General features: G+C 39.9%; 1 protein-coding gene across 5 annotated transcripts in view; it reads right to left on the reverse strand.

The window, feature by feature from the left end:
* The window catches only part of GRIA3 (glutamate ionotropic receptor AMPA type subunit 3), a 2,740,455-nt gene that overhangs the window by 1,028,278 nt on the left and 1,689,409 nt on the right, over positions 1–22,768 (reverse strand). For all 5 annotated transcript variants that reach the window (XM_044057328.1, XM_044057327.1, XM_044057326.1 and 2 more), the window contains exon 7: positions 1,072–1,239. In XM_044057328.1, coding sequence (XP_043913263.1) covers positions 1,072–1,239 — 168 coding nt within the window. The remainder of the gene's footprint in view (positions 1–1,071; positions 1,240–22,768) is intronic.

The following is a 22,768-nucleotide window of genomic DNA, read 5'->3' on the forward strand; positions in this document are numbered from 1 at the left end:
ATAATAGTGGGAAATAATAGTCATTATGGACTAATTACTGCATCTTGTGGTAACGCCATACCCTGCTATACAATAACAAAGTGTAGTTTTACTATATTACACATCCAGGGGGATTCTAAGGCATTCTGTGTTGTGATTTTGCAACCAAGTCAACTGGTGGAATGTTGAAGACACAACAAATATGGATTGCACTGGTTTGGTGTCCAGTTTTGTTGTTTCAACATACTCATTAAACACATTTATATAATTAATTAGTTAAATTGTAACAGAGGTTGGGACCAGTCAAAAACATCATCAGCGATGGTCAATATATTTCTATAGCTGTAGTCTTTATCATCAACATTATCGAAAATTCTCAGAATGGTTTGTATGAGCCAGACCTTGACATTTTCATCAAAGTAAAGCAATTTAGTACTGGACATTTAAATCATGACTTTTTCCAAATGGCACAGCAGAAATAATTTCTCATGAATTATGATGGTCAAAATATATTTGATGGAATTTTTAGATTTAAGGCAAACTACACAGTCAGTGGTTACTTATACTTGCCATAGACCTTGTTAAAATAGTTCAAGAAACAGTTTTGAAAAGTGGATGAAAGGCCATTTCACTGAAAATAGTCATTGCAATCAAAACTGAAGACATGAGCAGAAGAGAGTTTTCTTTCTGCTTAATGTGTGGTAGCATTCTGACATATCATCAAGAGAGTATGCTACAAAATTGTGTCACATTTTCACAATAATGCTTCATTAGTGAAATAGAGGTATCTGTGAATTTGTCTCTGCAAGTTGTGCTGCAGTACAGTATAATTCAATCAAACTTAATTCATGTGACCCAGGGCCTGGTTTTTCAATGTTCCATAGAGGTAATAAGCAAAACCCTTTGATGTCACAAATATAGATACACTGGCCACCTCTGAAGTTAGAAAGATAAGAAGACCTTCACAAAAATGTTTTCTTAATGTTGCTACACAGAGTACTGGTTTTAAAACATGGTATATAAAACTAATACTTCTGGTGAGAATTAAGCACAGAAACACAGCACATATAAATAAATTGCAATGTGTCTTACCATTTTTAATGCTCGCTCAATATCAATCCCTTGACTCCATGGTACAGCTGGATTAGCTAAGCAATCTCCTGCATTACTTCTCCTTGAAACTTCCACCCGCTGTCTTCGTAAATATCGGAATGCGTCAACCAGTACCAGTACAGCATCATAGGTGAGTGCTGAAGTATACTGAGGGAACAAACAACAGAGAAATAAATGTCTAAGGAGTGTTCCTTTAAAACTTCAATACCACAAGATACTGTTCTTCCTTTTATTGAAAGTTCTTCAGTAGCTGAAGTTTTATTAATAACGTCAAAGGGAAGTATAGGAACTAAGATCTAAATTACAAACAACCAAAATAGAATGAGTTTTGGCTACCTAAAACTTGTTCTGTGAGGTAACTTGGGTGCTGATTAGGAAGAATGTATACTGTTGGATAGGCAAGCACAGGAATTATGCATCTCTGGAAGTACTGGCTGTATGCACCATTGTTTAGGAGTATCTAGTAAGGGAGGACATGTTGAAACATATCACTGTTCTTATGGTATTTATAGGGGTACATAAAATATATGCCTTAGAGCAAATAATCAATATTTGTACTACATTTGTTAATCAGGTATTCCTGGCCAACAGGGAAAAATACCTATACCGTGTCAACTGATGCATACATTTTGCTGTGCATAATATATAGACAACAAACATAACAGAGCAACTTTGTTATAAGATATTGAGTAGGTATAAGACAGTTAAGATTCATATGAAATGTGTGACAGATGCAAGTCCACTTTTTCATATAGGATATCTGGGTTCTACACAAAGTAATCTCTTTTAATACAGCATAGTTAGAAAGGAATGCAATGATATCTGTATACTGATAATATGACATGTCGAGAGAGCAATAAATGAGCAATAGAAATTGGCAAGGCTGTCCCATGTACAGTATATGGAAATGTTATTTTCATTAGTAAAAACAACAAACCTATGCTGAAAAAAGAGAAATAGCAATGGTTACGATTCCGAAACCCTTACTCCAGGCTATTCAAAGATAATCCACAGCAAATATTCCTTGTGAATAGGAATTATAAAGGAATAACTTAGTGCAGATTACATTAATCTTCTGGAATTCCACCCTATGTAGTGTAGCAGTGACAAGAAACCCTGCATTAACCAAACTGGCCAACTAAGTGGCTGTTTGAGCAAAACATAACAAAAAGAAGTTAAACGTGTCAGTAAATGTCAGATTCAGAGTGATTTTTTAATGCATAGTAAATGTACATACATGAGGAAGATGTATGTTTTACATATTGATAATGAGCAGCATTCACTGAATGTTTGACTGTTAAATGGAAGAAAAATACTGGCTGTTTATGTAATGACATCATCATGGACAGTGGCTGACTGCTGTCAATCAAGATTGATGGTTCTAAGCAGCATGATAATTGTTAAAAAGCCACAGCTACTTTTCAAGAAATGTCACCCTCTAGAATGTTTTAAGCAAATCTAACCAACCTGCTATGGCTGATACTAAAATATTACCCAGTGACAAAATCTAATCTTAAATACCAAAATGCATAGATGTTAACTACTCACAACATGAATTTTGAATTCATAAATGAATATTAATAATGAGTGGAAGGTGCAATTTCCTACAAAAGATTTTCATAGTCATGTAATACAACAGAATGTAGAAATAAATGCTACAACATTGTACAATATTTATTGAAACACTGATATATCACACGTGTATGTATTTATTCACACAAACATATAAGATGCAAAACTGTCTGTTCTCAGTCAGCAGCCAAACAGGTTTTTACAAAATAGTATTTTTCTAAACATTAGCAGCAGTACTGACTGATGGAATTCTTTATTAAATGAAATAATGACCAAGTCTGGGGAAAAATGCAACAGCATATGGAATTTATATTTTATCAATGGGCAGGAATCAATTTTGTAAATATCATGCTTTTGAAAATAATAGGAGTTTGCTTGCACTTCTACCTGTGATTTATGGGGTGCCATGTAATTATTTTTTGAGAAAAAAATAATGCAAAGCAGTGCCATGCTGTTTCTGCAGAGGTTAGCCTACAAGGAAAAATTCTAAAACGGAATCTCAGGAAACAGCACTTTGACGACTAAACAGGTTCCAACAACTAGATGGAAGTGACCAGACCTATAGTAAACATAGCTCCAAAAAGTTTTGCAGCAGCATGGATGAGGGATGTGAATATCTGGATGAGGTTAAATCCATGGAACTCCTCCATTTCTGCATAGATAGTGCACGAAATACACATAAGTTGTCAACAAGAGAACAGTCAAAGGCTTTGGTTAAACCAGGAGTTGCAGCCCTTAGACCGAGTACATTTTGAACATGTCAAGCTAACCCCTGAACCTTGTTTTCTAATCAAGTGGAATTGCTATCTCTAATATGGGGTATAGGAGTGTAAATCATGTTTAGGTAAGGTAAATTAGACTAATAAAGCAACCTGCTCTGTTCTAACAGTGGTCCTGCTGTTAATGACCTGTTTTTTCATAATGGTGCCTAATCATACCAAGTTACTTTGGGGATTTATGGGTACTGCTCCTTACTTTGTAGATACTCTTATTTCAGTTTTATGAATACTTCCCTTATCTAGGACATGACTCCATTGTTGAGCCTTGCAATGGTAATGCATGCCTTAGAGCTCCATTTTAAAAGACTCACACTCAGTTTAAGTGACTTACGCTAGCATAAGATAGACCAGATTTATAGACAGGTCTTGCCCTGGAATAAGTCTCTTACACTGAGAGCAGGCCTTCTTGAATCTGGATGTAAGTGCACTTTACATTGGACACACAGATGATCACCTGTCCAGAATGCAGCAGGTGCAAAGTTTGTTGATTGGAGCAGCTCATTCTGTTATAACTTCCTTGTTAAGGGATTTGTTGGCTGTTAGTAGCCACCGGATGTGTGCTTAAGACCCACATTGTTACCTTCAGGGGTCTAAGCCATCTTGGTTCTACTTTTCTGAAGAAAATGTTGATCCTCAATTTCCAACAAAGTCTCTCAGCTGACTGTATCTAGATCACTGTGACAGGGGCTGCTGGCTATTCTAACACCAGTCACTGACATATCTAGGTCACTAGGAGAAGACATGCTGGCTATACTAATGACATGCTCTGAAAAAATCTGGGTTATCAGGAGAGAGGCTGCTGACTGCTCTATGCACCCCTCCTTGAATATCTGGGTCATCATGAAAGATGAATGCATGACTTGTCAGTGGATTTTGTGATTGTACCTGGCATAAAATGTGCTTGCCTTGAGCATAATGGTGTTTCTGCTGCTGTTCTAAGGATCCACTTTGAAATATGTGGTCCATGACAAGATGGGTTACTGGCCATTCTATTCTAAAGACCCACCCTGAACTATCTAGTAGATTTTCCTTTGAAATCAGCTACCATTCTTGCTCTGAATGTGTGATTCTAAGGTCTCCTTTATGAGATATTTAAGCTGTACCTATATAGGAGTCTTAAACCCACTCAGCACTTCTGCTATAATATTTAATGCTTCTTTTTAATATTTCCGCTATTTAGCTTTTCACCTTATTTGTAGTGTTTTAATCAGCTGAGACAGGTTGTCATTTTCTTTAATTTATACAATCTTACTTGCAAGTATTTAAGTTCATTAAGTGAAACCAATTGGTTATGGGCACAAAGGCAAAAAACCTTGACACGTCCTGGTTTTATCCTGTGGTGCAGAAACAAGCTACTACTCCACTGATACAAGTTTAATACTGAATTTTTAAGACTGTACTCTAAACACATCATTTTATATGTGGACCATTGTTATTTCTTTAATGTGTAAACTGCAGTATAAAGGCCCATGTAATATTAATTCAACAAAATCATACAAAAATAAATCATCAGTCATCTGGTTTAATTTATGTATGGCACATGTTAGCCTTCTCTCGGACAATGAAATACAGTAATATTTTATTTTTATGATATTTTTCTGTACTATAAACTGTAGATTACCCTTAACAGTTGTTATATATCTTGATAGGTTAATTGTAGTCATTGAATTTAAACCTCAATCTGTGTGACTTTGTTATGAAGATTTTGCATTTTCAGAATGAAAAATCAGATGGTAACCCATTAATAAAAGTACACAAACTGGGATAAGAACAATAAGCAGAGATTAAACATTAATCATGTTCTCTACCAAAATCTGGTCATTTGGCACCTTGAGCAGTCCCCATCTCAACCTGAAGTAGAGGACAAAAAAAAAGTAAAAGTCTTCCACTGAAGACCACAAAGCCACCATGTCAGGTGGCACTGCTTAAATGAATGACAGTTCTGCGCTCATCTTCCCTTCAATGATTCTTAATCACTGATGATCGTGTAACCCAGATAGCTTGCACCCAGAGCTGCTGCTCCCTTCACACTCCTGTCTGTTAGTCTGTACAAGGAAGATATACTGTGTATTCATGGCTGACTATTTCAGTGACAGTAATTTTCCTGTTTACATCTGAGTAATGGTATACATTCTGATAAGATTAAATGATGCCTTTTGCAATTATAGTCCGAGTTATATGGAATATACACTGGTCTGGGTTAATATGGTATATACATTGTTGCTAATTGTTACTATTCAATCGAGGAGCTGCTTATGCAGACATGAAATTCTATAATGTACTTATAGAATGCAGCAAATATCGCAATAGTAATGAAAAGAAATACAATAGAATGTATACTTACATTCATACTTTTTATTTTTACTGATTTTTCTCAGATGTCTCAATTTTGACTTCTGTCAAATATATAAACTCAAGGATTTATTCATTTCTTGTACCTATTTTATCTTATTCAGGGTAATGGGACAGCTAAGGCTTATAGTGGAAACTAACAGACCCAAGATAGAGAATTAGTTCCCATCAAGATGGATGCCTACATACACATACTATGGAAGAGAATGTTGGCTAACCTACCTGCATGCATTCAGAATGTGGGAGGAAATCAAAATTCTCAGTGAAACCCCATGTAGACACAGGGAGAGCATGCAGACTCTGTGAATAAGGCATCTAAGCTGGGAGCAGAACCAGGGAATCAAGTGCTATGAGGTAGCAATATTATTCATTTATTTATTTAACATTTGTTGACCAGGAAAGTCCGACTAGGACAGAGTCTGTTTTTAGCAGAGGCCCAGAGAGAAAAGCTCCAGAAGCATATCGTTGGAAGGTGGGAGGAAACCAGAGTGAACACAGGGAAAACATGCAAACTCCAAAGAGAAGGAACCCCAGCAGAGAATAGAACCTCTTGCTGTGAGGTGACAATGTTAACCGCTCAACCACTGTGCAGGTCTAGATAAAAGGCAGCCAACAGGTAACCATGAGATCTACCATAAGCTAAGTTACTGCATCTAGCATCTATAAGAATATTTGCCATAAATGGTCACTGTGATGGAAGTTCAAGTGTTTGAATGAACAAATGTTTGCTGATATCAATTCTAAAATTTGTTTTTCAGCCACTCAGGTGAAACAGAGGGATAAAGCCATGACTACAATCCAGGCAACCTGGGTTCAATTAGCAGGTCAGTAAACTGACAGAGTGGCAGGGTGGGATAGGCATTACCATTCGGGAGTGAGTGGGGTAGGGTCATAAGCATTTACTGTGCTGATCACTGGTAGAGGCTGGGGACAGCACACTAAAGAGGGTACAGGGAGACTTAGCTGAGCTACTGCTGTTGAAGTGGGATGATACGCCATGTCTCCATTGCACACCCACCCTCAAGCATACCACTGGGTCTGCAAAGGGAGGGGGAAATGGGTAGCTCATAAGCAAAAAGACCTCCCACATACAGATGCTCAGATGTGCAGAGCTTCTGGATGCCTAGTTTCATGACTTGCCCCAGTATACCAGATTGCATCTGGGGAGCAAGGACAACAGCTGGTATAGCCACAATGGAGAAGCACTGGGTGCCGGGCCAGTACTATGCAGGATGGTGGTGGAAGAATACATGAATCAAAAACATTATTTTTCAGATGGAGTATTTCTAAGAAATCAGAATCACGCCTGATGCATCCTGCTACTAATCAGTGCACTTAAAGCAAGGTTGGTACGACATCAGACTAAGATTAGTAAAATGAAGGAGTTCAGAGGAGCATAGCTCTTTTAGCATGGAAGTGCAAGGGAGCTTGCACCTTGTCAACAATATGTGTTTTGCTTGGTATATTTCCTTGTACTGTTTTTGGCATTATGATATGTGGAAATATGATATGCACAACAAACTTAAATCTGTGCATTTCCTTTTGCTGAAGTGATTTTGATAAAGTGCACCAAAACACAATACTTTGAAAAGTACAGACAGGATTAAGCTAGTTGCCATTTGCATGGAGGAGTACCTTTCATGAGCTGCATTTTAAATTTTTTTACCTTATACTTCATGGAATTTTCTGTTGCAAAGGTACAGAGTGCAATGCAATATTAGAAAATATGTATGACCAGCAGATGTGATATGTGATGTATGATTCACTATGGCATTAAAGAACTTTATATGATGTGAGGATCTGTGAATTTAGGTATTATATAGTCGGGATACATGAAAAACTGGTAGAGTATACAGTGTGAGGTCATACTGCTTACAGAGCTGCACAGTGCATTAGGATGTGCTTGTTGTGGCAACCACTTCCATATGTGTAAACATTGCATCTATAGTATGATATCACAATATCCAATGTCACAGAATCCAGCACAGCTAAATATACATCATCCACATTACCTAAATCTGAAAAACAACTTTCTTTAACTGACAGCTAAATAGTCTGTTTCAGAAGCATTTTTCAAATAAAATCTTTTTCTTTGGAGGCTTCACCCCACCAAAATGACCATGTAGGTCTCTGTAACTTATTGTAATAGGCTGCAAGAACGTTGCACTTTTAAACAGTAGGCGGGTCCCTATTAAGTTAGTGAAGGCTGCTTAACTAAACCTATTTACCCCAAAATGGCAAAATCCCAAAACCAAGGACAGCAATTTATTTCCTAGGGAAAAAAATCACTGGACCATTTTTGAGACTTTGCCATTTCCTCCACTATGGTGCGATCTCAAGTAGGGTGTGTGTGGGGGGGCACAGCCCCCCACATCGAGGGGTGTGGGGGGGGGTGAAGGCCCCCACTTTATTTATTTATTTTTTTAATGGATCAGCCATTTTTTTCCCCTGGGGAAAAAAATCACTGATCTGTTTGTTCGACATTTTTTTTCAGTGTTAGTGGGTCGATTATATAGTGTTTTCAATTTAGTGCATTTGCTTATATAATATAGACCCAGTAGGCATTTCACCTTTGCAGCCATCTTATATAACTTAACAGTTACAGCCTGAATTTTTGCATGTCAAAGGGGTTTGTTTTTGCAGTTCAATTTGTTGAATCATATCGTCATAGTAAACTATCACTTTTAGAAACTCTTGGGATCAATACATTTGCCTTAAAATTTCTATATTTTTAAAATCTTTGTTTTGAGAATGTGACTGTTGAGACTATAGTCATAAGACAGCCATTTAATTCTCACACACTGTATATGTTTACATTCCACTGATGTATGAACTTCAGTTTTATACTGATAATGGGAGAGAATGCAGACCCAAACTAATAATTTTAGTCTCTAGTGTGTTTTAATACTGTGTGTTTATTTTTATGTGCTGAGCAGATATGTGAATTTGAAATTTGCATGTTTGCATATAGATAGTCATGGGTGAGTTGTAGAGATTCAGTAAGTTGTATTTTATCAACCTTGGATTGTATGGACCTGCTTACCTTAAGTAGCTTGTCAGGCCTGCATTGTTTAACCCGTGAAAGGTTAACTAGATATTCTCAGTGGGTGCTGTTAAATTCTAATAGAAGAAGACTTTTGCCTTTGTGATAACGATTTTGGTAACTGAAATATTGTGACCCACATGAGAGTGTCATGTAATGCTGAGACTGAATGCTGAAAAAAAGAACAGACTTACGTATACCAAGTCTGAGATGATAGTTTCTCAGAATATTCCCTTTTCTCTGAGGTATGATGATCTTGGAGTTAGTATATATAAGTTTGAGGGTGCTTGCTCTATACATCAGGTGTATAGTTGGGCTTAACCCCTGTGGAATAAAAAAACGAAAGGAGAAGAGTAATGATTGATACTCATTGTTTTCATGCAGTTTCAATGTTTTTGGCATGTTGTAGCACCGAGTGCTGACATTTGAATACAGTGCCAGCTATTTTTTGAAGAAAGATCTCCACCATAATGGCAAGAGGTATGAAATGTGGTTTTGGCCTTAACGTCCGAAACTCAAAATGTAATTTTTTTTGTCAAGGCTTATAACAATAATTTATATAACCATCTACTATTATACTGTGTAACCAATTTTACTTTATATAGTAATCACTTACTTACGTATTATATTAATTGACTTAGCCAGAGGCTGTTGGATGCTGTCCAGTAGTAAAAGAACTACAGGGCTAAAACATTGATGATACCATTGCAAATCTAGGGTCTATATTACAACGTCAAACTACAGCAAGTTCGAACACTGTAATATCGAACCCTGAAGTCTGAAAGTGGAAAACAACGAAGCCACGGAACATCAACTTTTCCCAGGGAAAAAAGTCGGTGGGCCATTTTTGGGGCTTTGCTATTTCCTCCATTATGGTGCAATATTGGAGTTGGTATATTTAAGTGGGGGGTGTTGGGGACAGCCCCCCACGTTGGAGGGTGTGGGAGGCGAAGCCCCCCTAAATCAGTTTAGGTTTAAGGTTAAGTTTTTTTTTTTTTGTAACGGAACAGTGATTTTTTTCCCTGGGGAAAAAAAAAATCGCTGTTCTGTTGTTTCAGTTTTCTTGGGTTTCGAATGTAACGGTTCAATATTATAACGGTCAAACTTTTTTAAGTTCGCTGTTGTGATATAGACACCATATCTATGCCTCCAATATTAAGAAAACAAAGTACAGTTGTGTAAAATCTTACCATAATGATAGATGTCCTTGCTATCACTGCTGCAGCATTCTTAACATATGGGATTCCTGCCGTGGAAGCCCGAAGCCCGGCTAAGTCTACCAAAGACTTCTGTTGCTTTATAGGTATGCCGAACATCGCACAAATGTTCCTTGTATAGTGTACAGCATAATAGTGATGTTCATGGCTACCACAGTCCAAACTAATTGCCCCAGTAGGAACACCAGTCCAAGGAACCCAAGAGGTATTCTGTCCATCCAGGAAGACAAAGGAGTAGGAGGAAGTGAATACTGCAGCAGTGAAGGCAAGGACATCTTCATGCCCCTTACATTCAATATTCTTAACATATAGGGAAGTGCCAAGCTCAAGAGGGAACTAGGGAGGAGAAGAAGCAGAAGAGTCCCCTAAAAACCATGAAGAATGGCACAAGCAAAACCAGGCCTAGTTTCAGAGATACCATCCAACGAGTAGTGTTTGGTAAAGGTATGCAGAGAATTCCAGGTAGCTGCTTCAAGAATAGAATTTGTATCTAAGCCCTTGAAGAAAGCACCAGAAGAAGCCACAGCTCTAGTAGAATGAGTCTTGACTAAAGAGAGAAAGCTCTTGCCATGAAAAGTGTAACAAAAATATAGCCTTAGAAATCCAAGACTAAATAGTTTGCTTGGATACAGCAAATTCTAAAGGTCTAGGATGAAAAGAAACAAATACCTGATCAGATTTTCTAATAACCTTAGTCTTATCCAAATAAACCTTGAGTTGCCTATGCACATCCAAAGTATGCAGCACCCTCTCAGTGTCACTTTGCGAAGAGAGGAAAAAAGTAGGTAGATTACTAGACTGAGTGATAGCTCATTAACCACCTTAGGGATAAAAGAAGGGTTAGAATGTGCAAGGACACACTAAGCCTCATGAAAAATCAAAAAAGGAGGACAAGCCATAAGGGCCTGTAACTCAGACACCCATCTGGCAGAAGTATGAGCTAACAAAAGAACAATCTTTCGTGAACAATGTTGCAAGGAACCTGAAGCAGCAAGCTCAAAAAGAGCCTGAGTCAACTTCTCCAAAATTAAGATCTCAGGGAGGATGAACAGGGTTCCTGGGAGATCTAATATTAAGGATGCCTTTAAGAAATTGTTTCACCTCAAATCTAGAAGCTAAAGGAGGAGAAAAAGGCAGACAAACAGAAATAGTTGATAAGTGGGCCTTAATAGAAAAATAGGCCAAACCAGCATTGAGCAACTCAAATAAGAGAGAACCAAAGGAACATCCACAGTAAGTGGGTCCAGGTTACAAGACTCTTCCATTGGTATAAGTAGGATTTTCTAGTAGTAGGTTTGCTGGCCTCCTGCAGGACTTGCAGCACGTTCTCAGAAAAAAGGCGTCTCTGAGGAAGCAAAACCCTATCATCACAATGTCAGATGAAGCATGGACAGGTGGTGATGGATGAAACACATCTTGTCTTGTGAGAGTAGATCCACCTTGTGAGGCAACTTGTGATGATTGCCCCTGACTAAATGCAGAAAAAGAGGGAAGCTGTACAGTCACGGCCACAAGGGAATAACCAACAAGATTTTGGAAGCATCCTGTTGAATTTTGAACAGGACTTTCTGAATGAGAGGAAGAGGAGGGACTGCATAAAGAAAAATCCCCTTCCATGAAAATGAGAGGGTGTCCAACTTCTACACCAGAGGACCTGGGATTCTGGCACAAAATCCATGAAGTTGTCTGTTCAGCAGGAAGGCAAAAAGATCCACTTGAGCAGTACCCCACTGGTGGATATGTCCAGAAACACATCCCTGTGAAGCATCCATTCCTGGGACTGAGTTAAGGACCTGCTCAGAGTGTCTGCCACAATTTTTCTCACCAGAAGGGATGTAAACTGCCTGAAAAGTCATGTGATACTTTACAGCAAGATCCCATACCCAGAAGTGCCAACCGGCAAAGATGATAAGATATCATTCCTCCCTGTTTGTTGATATACCACATCACTGTTGTATTGTCTGTGAAAACCTTGCGTGGCCCTGGAGAGAAAAAGAGGATAAAAGACCTTAACAGCCAGCAGAAGAGCTCTCATCTCTTTGACACTGATGTGCTCCTTCTGCTGATGAGGTGACCACACCTCCTGAATTTTTATGGAGCCAAATGTCAGCCCCCATCCCATGTCTGAAGCGTCTGTGAAAAATTCCTGAGAGGGAAGAGGGGGGATGAAAAGGGATCTCTAGATTCAGAGGCAACTGCTGAATCCACCAGTGAAGTTCCTGAGACAAGGAAGAAGAGGAACTACAAAATCTAGAGGATGTGCATGTTGAAGCCACACTGACTTCAGAAACCACTGAAATTGTCTCATGTGAAGGTTAGCTAGAGGGAGCATCAGAATGGCAGATGCCATGAAACCCAGAGTTCTCAGAAACTCCCTGGTGGTAACAGAAGCCAGAGGAAGAAGAGGGTGAAAGAAAGAGGTTAGAGTTAAGGCCTTTGGAGGGGGCGGGGAAGCCAGTATTGGCATTGTCTGAATCTTGCAACCCAGAAAAAACATGATCCTGATAAGGAGTCAGAGAAGACATTTTGAAATTTATAGTGAACCCCCAGACTCTGAAGAAGTAAAACGGCAAAATGAAGATTTTGCAAAAGGGTCTCTGGAGAGGATGCCTAAATCAACAGGTAACCCAAGTAAGGAAATATTTGGATCATTTGAAGCCTGCAAAAAGCAATCACAGGAGCAAGGCATTTGGTGAACACCCTTGGGGCAGCAGAAAGGCCAAAGGGCAAAGCAGAGAATTGAAAATGCCAGGAAGCAACAGAGACATACAAAAACTTCCTGAAAAGAGGATAGGTCAGAATATGGAGATAAGCATCCTTGAGATCCAGAGACACCATATAGACTTGAAGGTGCAAGAGAGGAAACATCCAAACGGAAGGTACTTTTAGAAAAGTGTTTAGATGAGAGAGGTCTAAAATAGGTATCCAAGTGCCTTCTTTCCTGGACACTAGAAACAGCCTGGAGTAGAATCCTTTCCCTTTTGGGACACAGGCACCTCTTGAATAATACTCCGAGTCAAGAGATTTTGAAGAACCTCTGCAAAAAAGGAAAGTTGTTCCTGAGGAGACTGAGAAATGCCCATAAAAGAAGGACGGGATTTCCACACCATGAAGTACCCTTGATGAACAATTGACAGAAACCAAGAATCCTGAGTGATTTGAAGCCAAACAGGCAGAGAAAGAGAAAGGCAAAAAGAAGGAGGAATGTGGCTGGGAATGGACAGACAGTCATATGCCACCTTTTTTGTCTGGAAAGGAAGGCTTCAGAGTCCATGAAAACTGAGGACCCTTTAGTAGGAGAAGCCCATTTGCCACTATTCTTATCTTTAGTAGAAGGACAGAATTGTCTACGAACAAAGGCATGCTTAGCGGGGTAGTTTCTCTGAAATTTAGGCACAGGAGAAACAAACATATATTTAAGCTCCTGTAATGCCTCACCCTTATCCTGAAGGGACTTAAACCAGCAGCAGCTTCCCCAAACAAAAGCTTAGAATCCAGAGGAGCATCCATTAACTTAGCCTTAATATCATTGGGTAGAGTTGGAAGCCTAAGCCAATAATACCGTCTCATCACTGAACCAAAAATAGCAGCCCTAGAAGGGGCATCTGCTGCATCACAGTTACATTTAGTAGAATGATGAACAACTTGAGAGGAAGTCCTTAGCAAGGAAAGAACAGACGTTGTACCCTCAAGCTTCTTGTAAATCAGAAATAAGTTGACAGGCCTGAGAAAGAAGAGCCAACAAACACACCTAGACATATGGGTCTGATAATTAACAGCCCAAAAATCTAGGGTAACAGAAGTGTAAACCTTCTTACTCAACCTTTCCCTAGCTCTGCTGTGCTTGTCAGAAGGCAATAACTTGGCCAAAGAAAACAATTGAAATGACTTATCAGAAGCTACAAACATGAAAGAGGGATCAGCAGCAGGACATTTATATAACAAAGCACAATCCTCAGGCACCCTATAAAACCTGTAACATTTCTTGGGAGCTGGGTGCAGAGAGGCACTGGAAAAAGCATTCAGCAAAGCAGCCAAAACAGGAGGAATAGCCACAGGCTTAGGACATTCCAGCTGCAGTATTTCATAGTACCTCTTATGGATATCAGAGGCCTGAGCACAATCCCACTTAAAAAAAAAAAATCCATCATCCAGGAGAATGTGTCCCCAAAGGAAATTTCCCCAAAAGGAACATCAGGACTAACAGAATCTTCCTCCTCTGACCTACAGTCCAAAGGAGAATGAATTTGAGTAGAATAAGTGAGGGATTCATCATCAGACTCCTACTCATCCTCAGAAGAATCCTGTTCTCTAGACCTTTTATGGGGAGGGGAGACCATGGAGGAGCAGGAACTGAAACCCCTTGAGGAGGCTTTAATGACATTAAAGCAGTAAACAGCCCCTAAGTAAAGGACTGCCAGTTACTTTGCGGATCCATAGGCACGCATGTTTAAGTTTTTGTTTCTTTTTTAAGGGAACATCTCCTCCAAAAAACTGAAGGCTCAGACCCAGGATGACAGTCTAAAACTGCAGTAGGAACTTCTTTCCTAACTAAGAATGGAGGTAGTCTCCTCAGAAAAAAATCAACCATGGTTCCCCTTGAATGTCTGAGATGGATGCCTGCAAGGCCTCTTCAGACTTGCTGCCAACTGGATCCTCACCGGCCTCCAACACTGTCACAGCAGAGAAATCTGGCAACACAGCCGGGCAAGCCTCCGGATTTGTAATGACCTTGGGCGAAACATCTGGCAGAGGCTGGACAGTGGAATATTCCAGTTGTACCTTTTTCACCTTCTTCCCTAACAGCTGATCCTCAGGGCGGGAAATTCCTTCCATTGCATCTTTAGTGAGACGCTTAAAACGCTGGTTCTCAAGACACAAGGAAAGGGAAAAAAGTCTACTTTGAAGTATTTTCGGGATGAACAATGATGACAAATTGAACAAAACATATGGTCAAGAGAAGCTCCTAGACAAAAAAAAAAGACACTGATTGTAGTGGTCTTTATGGGGGAATCTGTCTCCCGCACTGGCATTTGCCCTTCCTGGATGACATTAACCCCAAGGGACACAAAATAAGACAAGAAAAAAACAAAAACCCCAATAAACTACTTTTATGCAACTGCAAAGAAGTCAGCAAACAGGCATATGTAGTCACTGGAGAATGAAAATGCGTTCAACTGGCAGAAAATGGACACAAGTAAACAGACTGATGGTGAAAAGATATATTTGGACTGGTGGCAAAGAAATTCTGACTATGGTAGGCCTGAATATCACTTTTACATTCTGTGCTATGCAAGGAGCATTTGGGTGAAGTTTGGCATAACTTTAAAGCAGGAGGAGTCTTTGGTAGACTGGCCGGATGTCAGGCTTCCATGGCAGAGAATCCCATATGTTAAGAATACTGCAGCAGTGAATGCAAGGACATCACCTGGTAATTGCAAGACGTCTTGGGCAAGCTAAAGATTCTTCCCACAGTTACAGTTCAAAGAATACTAAGAAAAGTCAGTGACTTGGTACGTCATGAACTAAAGCTACTAAAACCGATCATTACTTTGTTTTTAATGATCAACATGATAATGCAACAAATACAGTCTTCATATTGTGCTCATTTAATAACACATCTAGGAAGACAGAAAGCTAGTATTATTTAAAACCATGTCATCAAGAATTCTGTACTGACTGTGCCAAGTAACTGCCTTTTCAGTGCAGCTAAGGCTTTTGAGTTGTAATACTTGGAAGCACATGCACATTTACATTTGGAACTTTGCTTAGAAGGATTGAGTATGAAGGTTATGTTAATGGTGATTAGCAAGCAGGTAAAGCAATCTAAAATGTAAAGTATGATAACATCCTTAAAAATCTTTATTTTAACTTGTGCCATAAAAGCTAGGAAAGGGCACATGTAAGACATCATGGACCCACCCTCCTCACAAAGACAATGGCTAGAATTCATTTTGGGTGGCAGAACCAAACTATTTGCATTTTTGTTCCTTAAAGTCACTTGAAAAGCACTGCATTTCAAGAAATACAGGCATATTCCACAAACAGCATTAATGAATATAGGTATGTCCACGAGCAAATACCTCTGCAATATTGCACATTAATATGGTGTGGCTGAAAGATAAGATGGACAATATGCAAATGAAATTTGACATCACTTCACAAGATCCACACTCATTGTTGTGATTAACTAGTTGCTAAGTTGCATCCTATAGAATTTCAGCTGTAAAGATTAATGAATCTTCACATAAACCCAGTGCCTCAAATCAAATATTCCTTATAAAGTGAGGTTTCTGAGCATCGCTTAGCAACCTGCTTTTCTGCTGACATAACTGATAAACTAATGTGATGAGAGAACTAAAAGTACTGATTTGCTGTATAATGCAGAATGTGGTGGAAGCATTCACAAAACTTATGTATTTCAATTATAATTTGCTAGTGAACAGATTTTAATTGTTCTTGCACGTCCAAGAAAATGGGCGATCAGCGGAGCAGCATGTAATCCTTCTCAGAGGTGCATGTAGCTCATGAACCACTGGTTGTCATGCCTTTGGGCTAGTGGGTTTGAGTACACTGGCTACACATTATTAATACAGTCTGACAATATCTTATTAAGAAGGCAAAACAGGTAGTGATAAGTAAGAGCAGAGGAGAGAAACTCAGTCTGTATGCATCAGACGTAAGGACAAGAGAAGCCAGTGTCACAGAATAATCATGGTTGTTACTTTATGTGGCAAATTCAATTAACCTAAAAGTCACAAATGCAGTCCAAGTCATGTCCATGCTTATAAACAGTGTTTTGGTACAATCATTTTCATTTATAGGCAGCAAATAAAGAAGGCAATAATGTTATGTGTAGACTAGTCTATTCAAGGTTTTCATAAAATATATTAAGTTATTCAGGGAAAGATCACAAATGCATAACAACTAGTTGTTAAGCTAATTTGACCTTCATTCCTAGATTGTATACAAACAGAACTCCAGAGTACTGAGATGCAGAATACATAATCTTACATAATGTTGAAATATATGTAGGTACCATATAATTTAATGGAAAGTCGTATAAGGAACATCACTGAAGCATAAAAGGGTACGTACATCCAGAAGTGGAAAAATCTTACCCAGCTGAGAAATACTTGCCCTGAGAAAGTGGCAATGTAGTAGTGTAAGTTTAATCACTTGTTAGGCCATTAGTTTATACAACAAGCCATGGAGAAATTCAATAAAAGGGGTATCACAGTTTAATAACAAAATACACAAGTTTAGATGTCTTGCTGGTACTCCATAGATGGACACCTGTGAGGCATTTCCGTCACTTATTTGCCTTTCCCCTACATATCAGTTGCCTATTCTGATCATGAGTTTCTAAATTCCATCGCAAAATTCAGAGAAGCAGCAGAAAGTACAGCTTTCTAAACTCTTACCATAAGGGTGGCCTAATGGTTAAGGTGTTTGCCTTACAAACACAAGGTGCAGGGTTGGAGTCTCACAAGGTCTAACTGACTAGGCTTAAAATGGCTCGCAAGGGCAGTTAGCCTAGTACTAACCTATGAACCTAAGTAGATGTCCTTCTCTTCACTGTTGCAGTATTCTTTACCTAAGGGATCTCCTGCCAAGGACAGCGCAACATCCAGCCAGTATACGAAAGCCTTTAGTTCTTACAGGCATCATATGCTCCTCATGCAAACTGTAGGGCATAAAGGTGACAGATACACACATTAATACTGTAAAAGCTCCAGGAGGAACAGAATGCCATTAGGGACAAGGATAACATGCATCCAGTAGAAAAGGGAAGAAGAAAATGAGGTCCTCGACAAGGAGGCAAGAATTAGAACAGAGGGGGTAAGGAGTGAGGGAGCAAATACTGCAACAGTAAAGAGAATGACATCTACTGTTATAGTAAGATTTTACACAAGTGCACTATTTCCTTCCATATCATTGTTGCAGTATTATTTGCCTAAGTGAGAGTGCAAGAGCTCAAGTGGAAGGTCCAGAAGAGCCCTCTACAAACCCATGCTGGATAACCCTGGCAAAGCCTGCCCTGGCACTGGAAAGAACATGCAATTTGTAATGCTGAGTGAAAGCATGCATGGAAAACCAAGTAGCTGTCTCAAGGATGGAAATGGTATCCACACCCTTGAAAAAAACACTAGTGGAGGAAACTGCCCCAGTAGAATGCGTATTTACTGATGAGGAAAAACATTTTCCATAAAAGAAGTAACAAAAGAAATGGCCTTAGAAATCCATGAGGAGATGTTTGCTTAGAGACAGCCACATCCAAAGACTTGATGAAAAGAAATAAAAAGTTGTTCAGATTTGCAAATAACTTAAGTTTTATCCAAATAATATCTGAGCTGTCTATACTCAGTCAGCCCATGTGAAGAATCTTCTCGCTGACAGACTGTTGAGAAGAAAAAAGGAAGGAAGCTGAATAGACTGATTAAGGGACAACTCATTGATCATTGTGGGCAGAAAAGAAGGATTAGTGCAAAGAGGCATCTTGCTTCTGCGGAAAACTAAGAAAGGAGGAACAGCCATAAGGGGTGAAGTTCAGAAACTCTCTTGGCTGAAGTGAGAGACAAAAGAAGAACAGTCTTCCAACTACAATGACAATGCTGTAAGGAAGCTGAAGAAGCAAAAACAAAAAAATAGCCTGGGTCAATTTTTTAAATACAAAACTGAGGTTCCAGGAAGGTGGAACAGGCTTCTTGGGAGGACTGATATGAAGGACACCTTTAAGAAATGGCTTGACCTCAAATCTAGAAGTTAGAGGAGGAGTCGCTGTTAGGCAGGCAGAAGTCACTGACAGGTGAATTTTACCTGAAGAATATGCCAACCAAGCATGGAGCACATGACACAAATAAGACAGAATCAGAGGAATCTCCGCACATGGGGATCGTGATGATGAGAGAGGCACCATGCATGGGGATCGTGATGATGAGAGAGGCACCATGCATGGGGATCGTGATGATGAGAGAGGCACCATGCATGGGGATCGTGATGATGAGAGAGGCACCATGCATGGGGATCGTGATGATGAGACAGGCACCATGCATAGGGATTTGTGATGATGAGAGAGGCACCATGCATGGGGATCGTGATGATGAGAGAGGCACCATGCATCATGCATGGGGATCGTGATGATGAGAGAGGCACTAAACAGAAAATCACTTCCATTTTGACATATGATTTCCTGGTAGTGGGTTTCCTAGCCTCCTGCAGAACCCATGGCACATCCTCAGAAAAAAGGGACTGAAAGGGGTCAAAACCCTATCAACCACAGCATCAGCTGAAGAGTAGACAAGTGAGGATGGATAAGAGATCCCTTGTCTTGTGTGAAACGATCTACACTGTGAGGTAACCTGTGGTGACTGCCCCTGGTCAAGTGAGAAAGAAGGGAGAACCAAATGTTGTCTGTGGCTGATCTTGTGCAAGACTCATGGTAAGAGAGGAAGGGGAGGGAAGGCATACAGAAACATCCCATTCCAAGGAAAAGACAATGCAGCCACTTTCCAAGCCAGAGGACTTGGGTCTCTGGAACAGAATACAGGAAGTGGTCTGTTCAGAGTGGAGGCAAAAAGATCTACATGAGGAGTACCCCACTGATGGACAATGTCCAGGAATGCATCTCTGTGAAGAATACATTTGTGTGCTAGACTTGCTCAAGAAGTCTGCCACCAGATTGTGACTGGGTGAATATGAACTGCCTCAAGAGTAACTTGATACTGAATAGCTAAATGCAAGACTCGAGCAGCTAGCCTGCAAAGAGAATAGGACCTCTTGTTCCCCTGCTGTTGACACACATCACTGTGGTATTGTCTGTGAAAACGTTGAGGGGGCCAGGATGAGAGAGAAAATGAAAAGCCTGAACAGCCAGAAGCACAGACCTAATTTCCTTTATATTTATGAGGTCTGACCTCTGATGAGGAGGCCAGAGGCCCTGAACCTTGAGGGGCCCACAGGAGGCACCCCACCTGCTGTCTGAGGCATCTGTAATGAGCTCCAGAGTTGGAACTGGAGCTTGAAATGGAAGCCCCAAATTGAGAGAAAGTTGATGAATCCACCACTGAAGCTCAAGCCTGAGACAGGGAAGGAAAGGTATCAGGAAGTCCAGGGGGTAAGAATGTTGGAGCCACACTGACTTGTGGTACCACTGAAGCTTTCTCATATAGAACCTGGCAAAAGGGAGCATGGGAATGGGAAGCCCAAGAACCCTGAGGAATTCCCAGGCTTAGACAGATGCCAGATGAAGAAGGGATTGGAAAAAGGCAATTAGAGACAGATCCTTGGAGGCAGGCAGGGGTGTCAGCATGGGAACCTTCTGAGCCTGCAGCTGAGGAAAATATGATTCTGGGAAGGAGTCAGAACTGATTTCTGGAAGTTTATGATGAACCCCAGACTCTGTAACAGGGAAGTAGTAAACTTGAGATCATGCAGCAGTGTGTTTGTGGAAGAAACTTGAATAAGCAGATTGTCTAGATAGGGAAAGATCTGAATTCTTTGACCCCTGCAAAAACAATAACATGAGTGAGGCATTTGGTAAATTTCCTTGGGGCAGAAAAGAGGCCAGAGGGCATAGCAGAGAACTGTAAATGCAAGGAAGAAACAGAGAAATGTAAAAAAAGAGGGGATAGATGGGGATGTGAAGCAAAACATCCCTGAGGGCCAGAGTGACCAGAAAGGCCTGAGGTAAAAGAAAAGGAAACAATGTTTCCAGAGATAACATCTGAAAGAAAAGAATCTGACAAAGCTATTAAACCACAAAAGATTTAGAACTGGTCTCCAAGTGCCCACCTTTCATGAGACCAGAAACATCCTGGAGTAAAATTCTTTTCATATCTGGGCAGGAGGCACTGCCTGAATGGTGCCCTGAGCCAAAATAGAGTGAGCTGTTCCCCAAGAGGTTAAGGAAAGGATTTCCAGTCTATGGAGTAACCCTGACAGATAATGGAGAAAATCCCAAGAGTCTGAAGTAATATGTAGCCAATTTGGAAGAGACAGGGACAAGGGAAACAGGACGAGGGCAGAAGGAAGGAAACTGTCAAACAGAACCTGGCTTATCCTGGAAAGGAGGTTTTTCAGAGGCAGGAGTCAGGGTAGACTTAGCAGAAAGCATATGTCTAGAACCCTTCTTGCCATGGGAGGAGGGCAAGACTGCCTACAAACAAAAACAGACAATGGGATAATTCCTCTGAAATTTGGGAATATGAGAAACAAAAATATGTTTCAATTCCTGTGAGGCTTTACCTTTGTCCTGGACAGACTTGAAAAGTTCAGCTGCAGTAGATATAAAGATTCCTACTATACAAAGGAGCATCTTTCTGTTGGATTTATTTCTTTTAGTATTGACTGATCTAATTTTTTTGCAGTCCACAGAACCCTCAGAAATTTTTACCAACACCATAATTCAAAAGTATCAAATTTTCTGTGTATTGTTTCATGCAGAGGCCAGATCTAGCAGTCATATGTTTCTACTGGGACAGGTTTGACTATACAGACCTTTGCGATAATGTGATACATTTGCTTTTTAACAGCATATCCAAATTTGCCATAGCGTTCCTTCCAAAAAGCAGTCTTTTAATTTTGTGACTATTGTCACCATCTGCAGAGACTTTTCCCCATATGCAATCAATAAAGGGCTCATGTGTGCTTCCCGACATGCAGCCCATAGTTTGTGGTGATACATATCACATAGATAAATATAGAAGTTATGGTGCTCCCAGCTGACTAGCTTCAATTCCCCCTACCCCCCAACCCCTGAGGTGGGCAAGCCAGCAGTTGCTGCTCTGTTTCTACCTCCACTGTACTAGGTTGTCAGCATCCTGGGCTGCTCATTGAACTTAAGTCATCTGTGGCAAAATCAGGGCTTTATTCCCCAAAACCATGGAGCTGGCCTAGATGACACATAAAAATGATTTTGACGTGTACTGAGCAAATATTACATGCTTTTTAAGCTCTGCTTTCTGTAGCCAAAAAAATAATAAAAATGGAAGAAACTAGCTGAACTCCATGTAAAGGTTCTTACACACTGACAAACTTCATGGCAGCCAACACACATATTCAGCACAGTATTTATTAAATTTTATTAATTCTAGCAAGCGTGCATCTTTTGTTTGCAGGGGAATAAAAGAGCATTGAAATGTTTAAATGTGTCTATATTAATTGCACAAAAGATGTATTCATTGAATACATCTTCAGCAAACACCAGCCACTGAAATTCACTTTAGTGAACCGATGAATTTTTCCCATGGTTTACAAACACTCTCCCACCAGCCATCTGGAGCACACAGTGGACTAAAGCAAATCCACCCAAGTGGGTGGGCTTCATCCCCCCACACCCCCCAACTATATATACCAGTGCTAAGATTGCATTACAGTGGGGAAAACGGCAAAGTTGAGGGGATGGCCAAGTGTTTGCGAACCGTGGGAAATATTCCACTGTTCACTGAAATAAATTTTGGTGGCTGGTGTTCGCTGAAGATGTATTCGATGAATACGTCTTTCATGGAACTAATATAGACCTGTTTAAATGACCTCATTATGCTCACACAGTTGCATGGAATGGTGAGTTGAAGTACTCCAAGCCAGCTTTGAACGTATGCAAAATACATAATAAAATGAAGGGCAATAAAATGTTAGGGGAGACAGATGACAGATATTAAAAGCTTTTCCCAGCAAGAAGATAACGGGCCAAATGTTAGTTCCACAGGGTT

The sequence above is a fragment of the Protopterus annectens genome, chromosome 15.part0, assembly GCF_019279795.1.
Source record: "Protopterus annectens isolate FY-2018-M chromosome 15.part0, PAN1.0, whole genome shotgun sequence".
Taxonomy (NCBI): Eukaryota; Metazoa; Chordata; order Ceratodontiformes; family Protopteridae; genus Protopterus; species Protopterus annectens.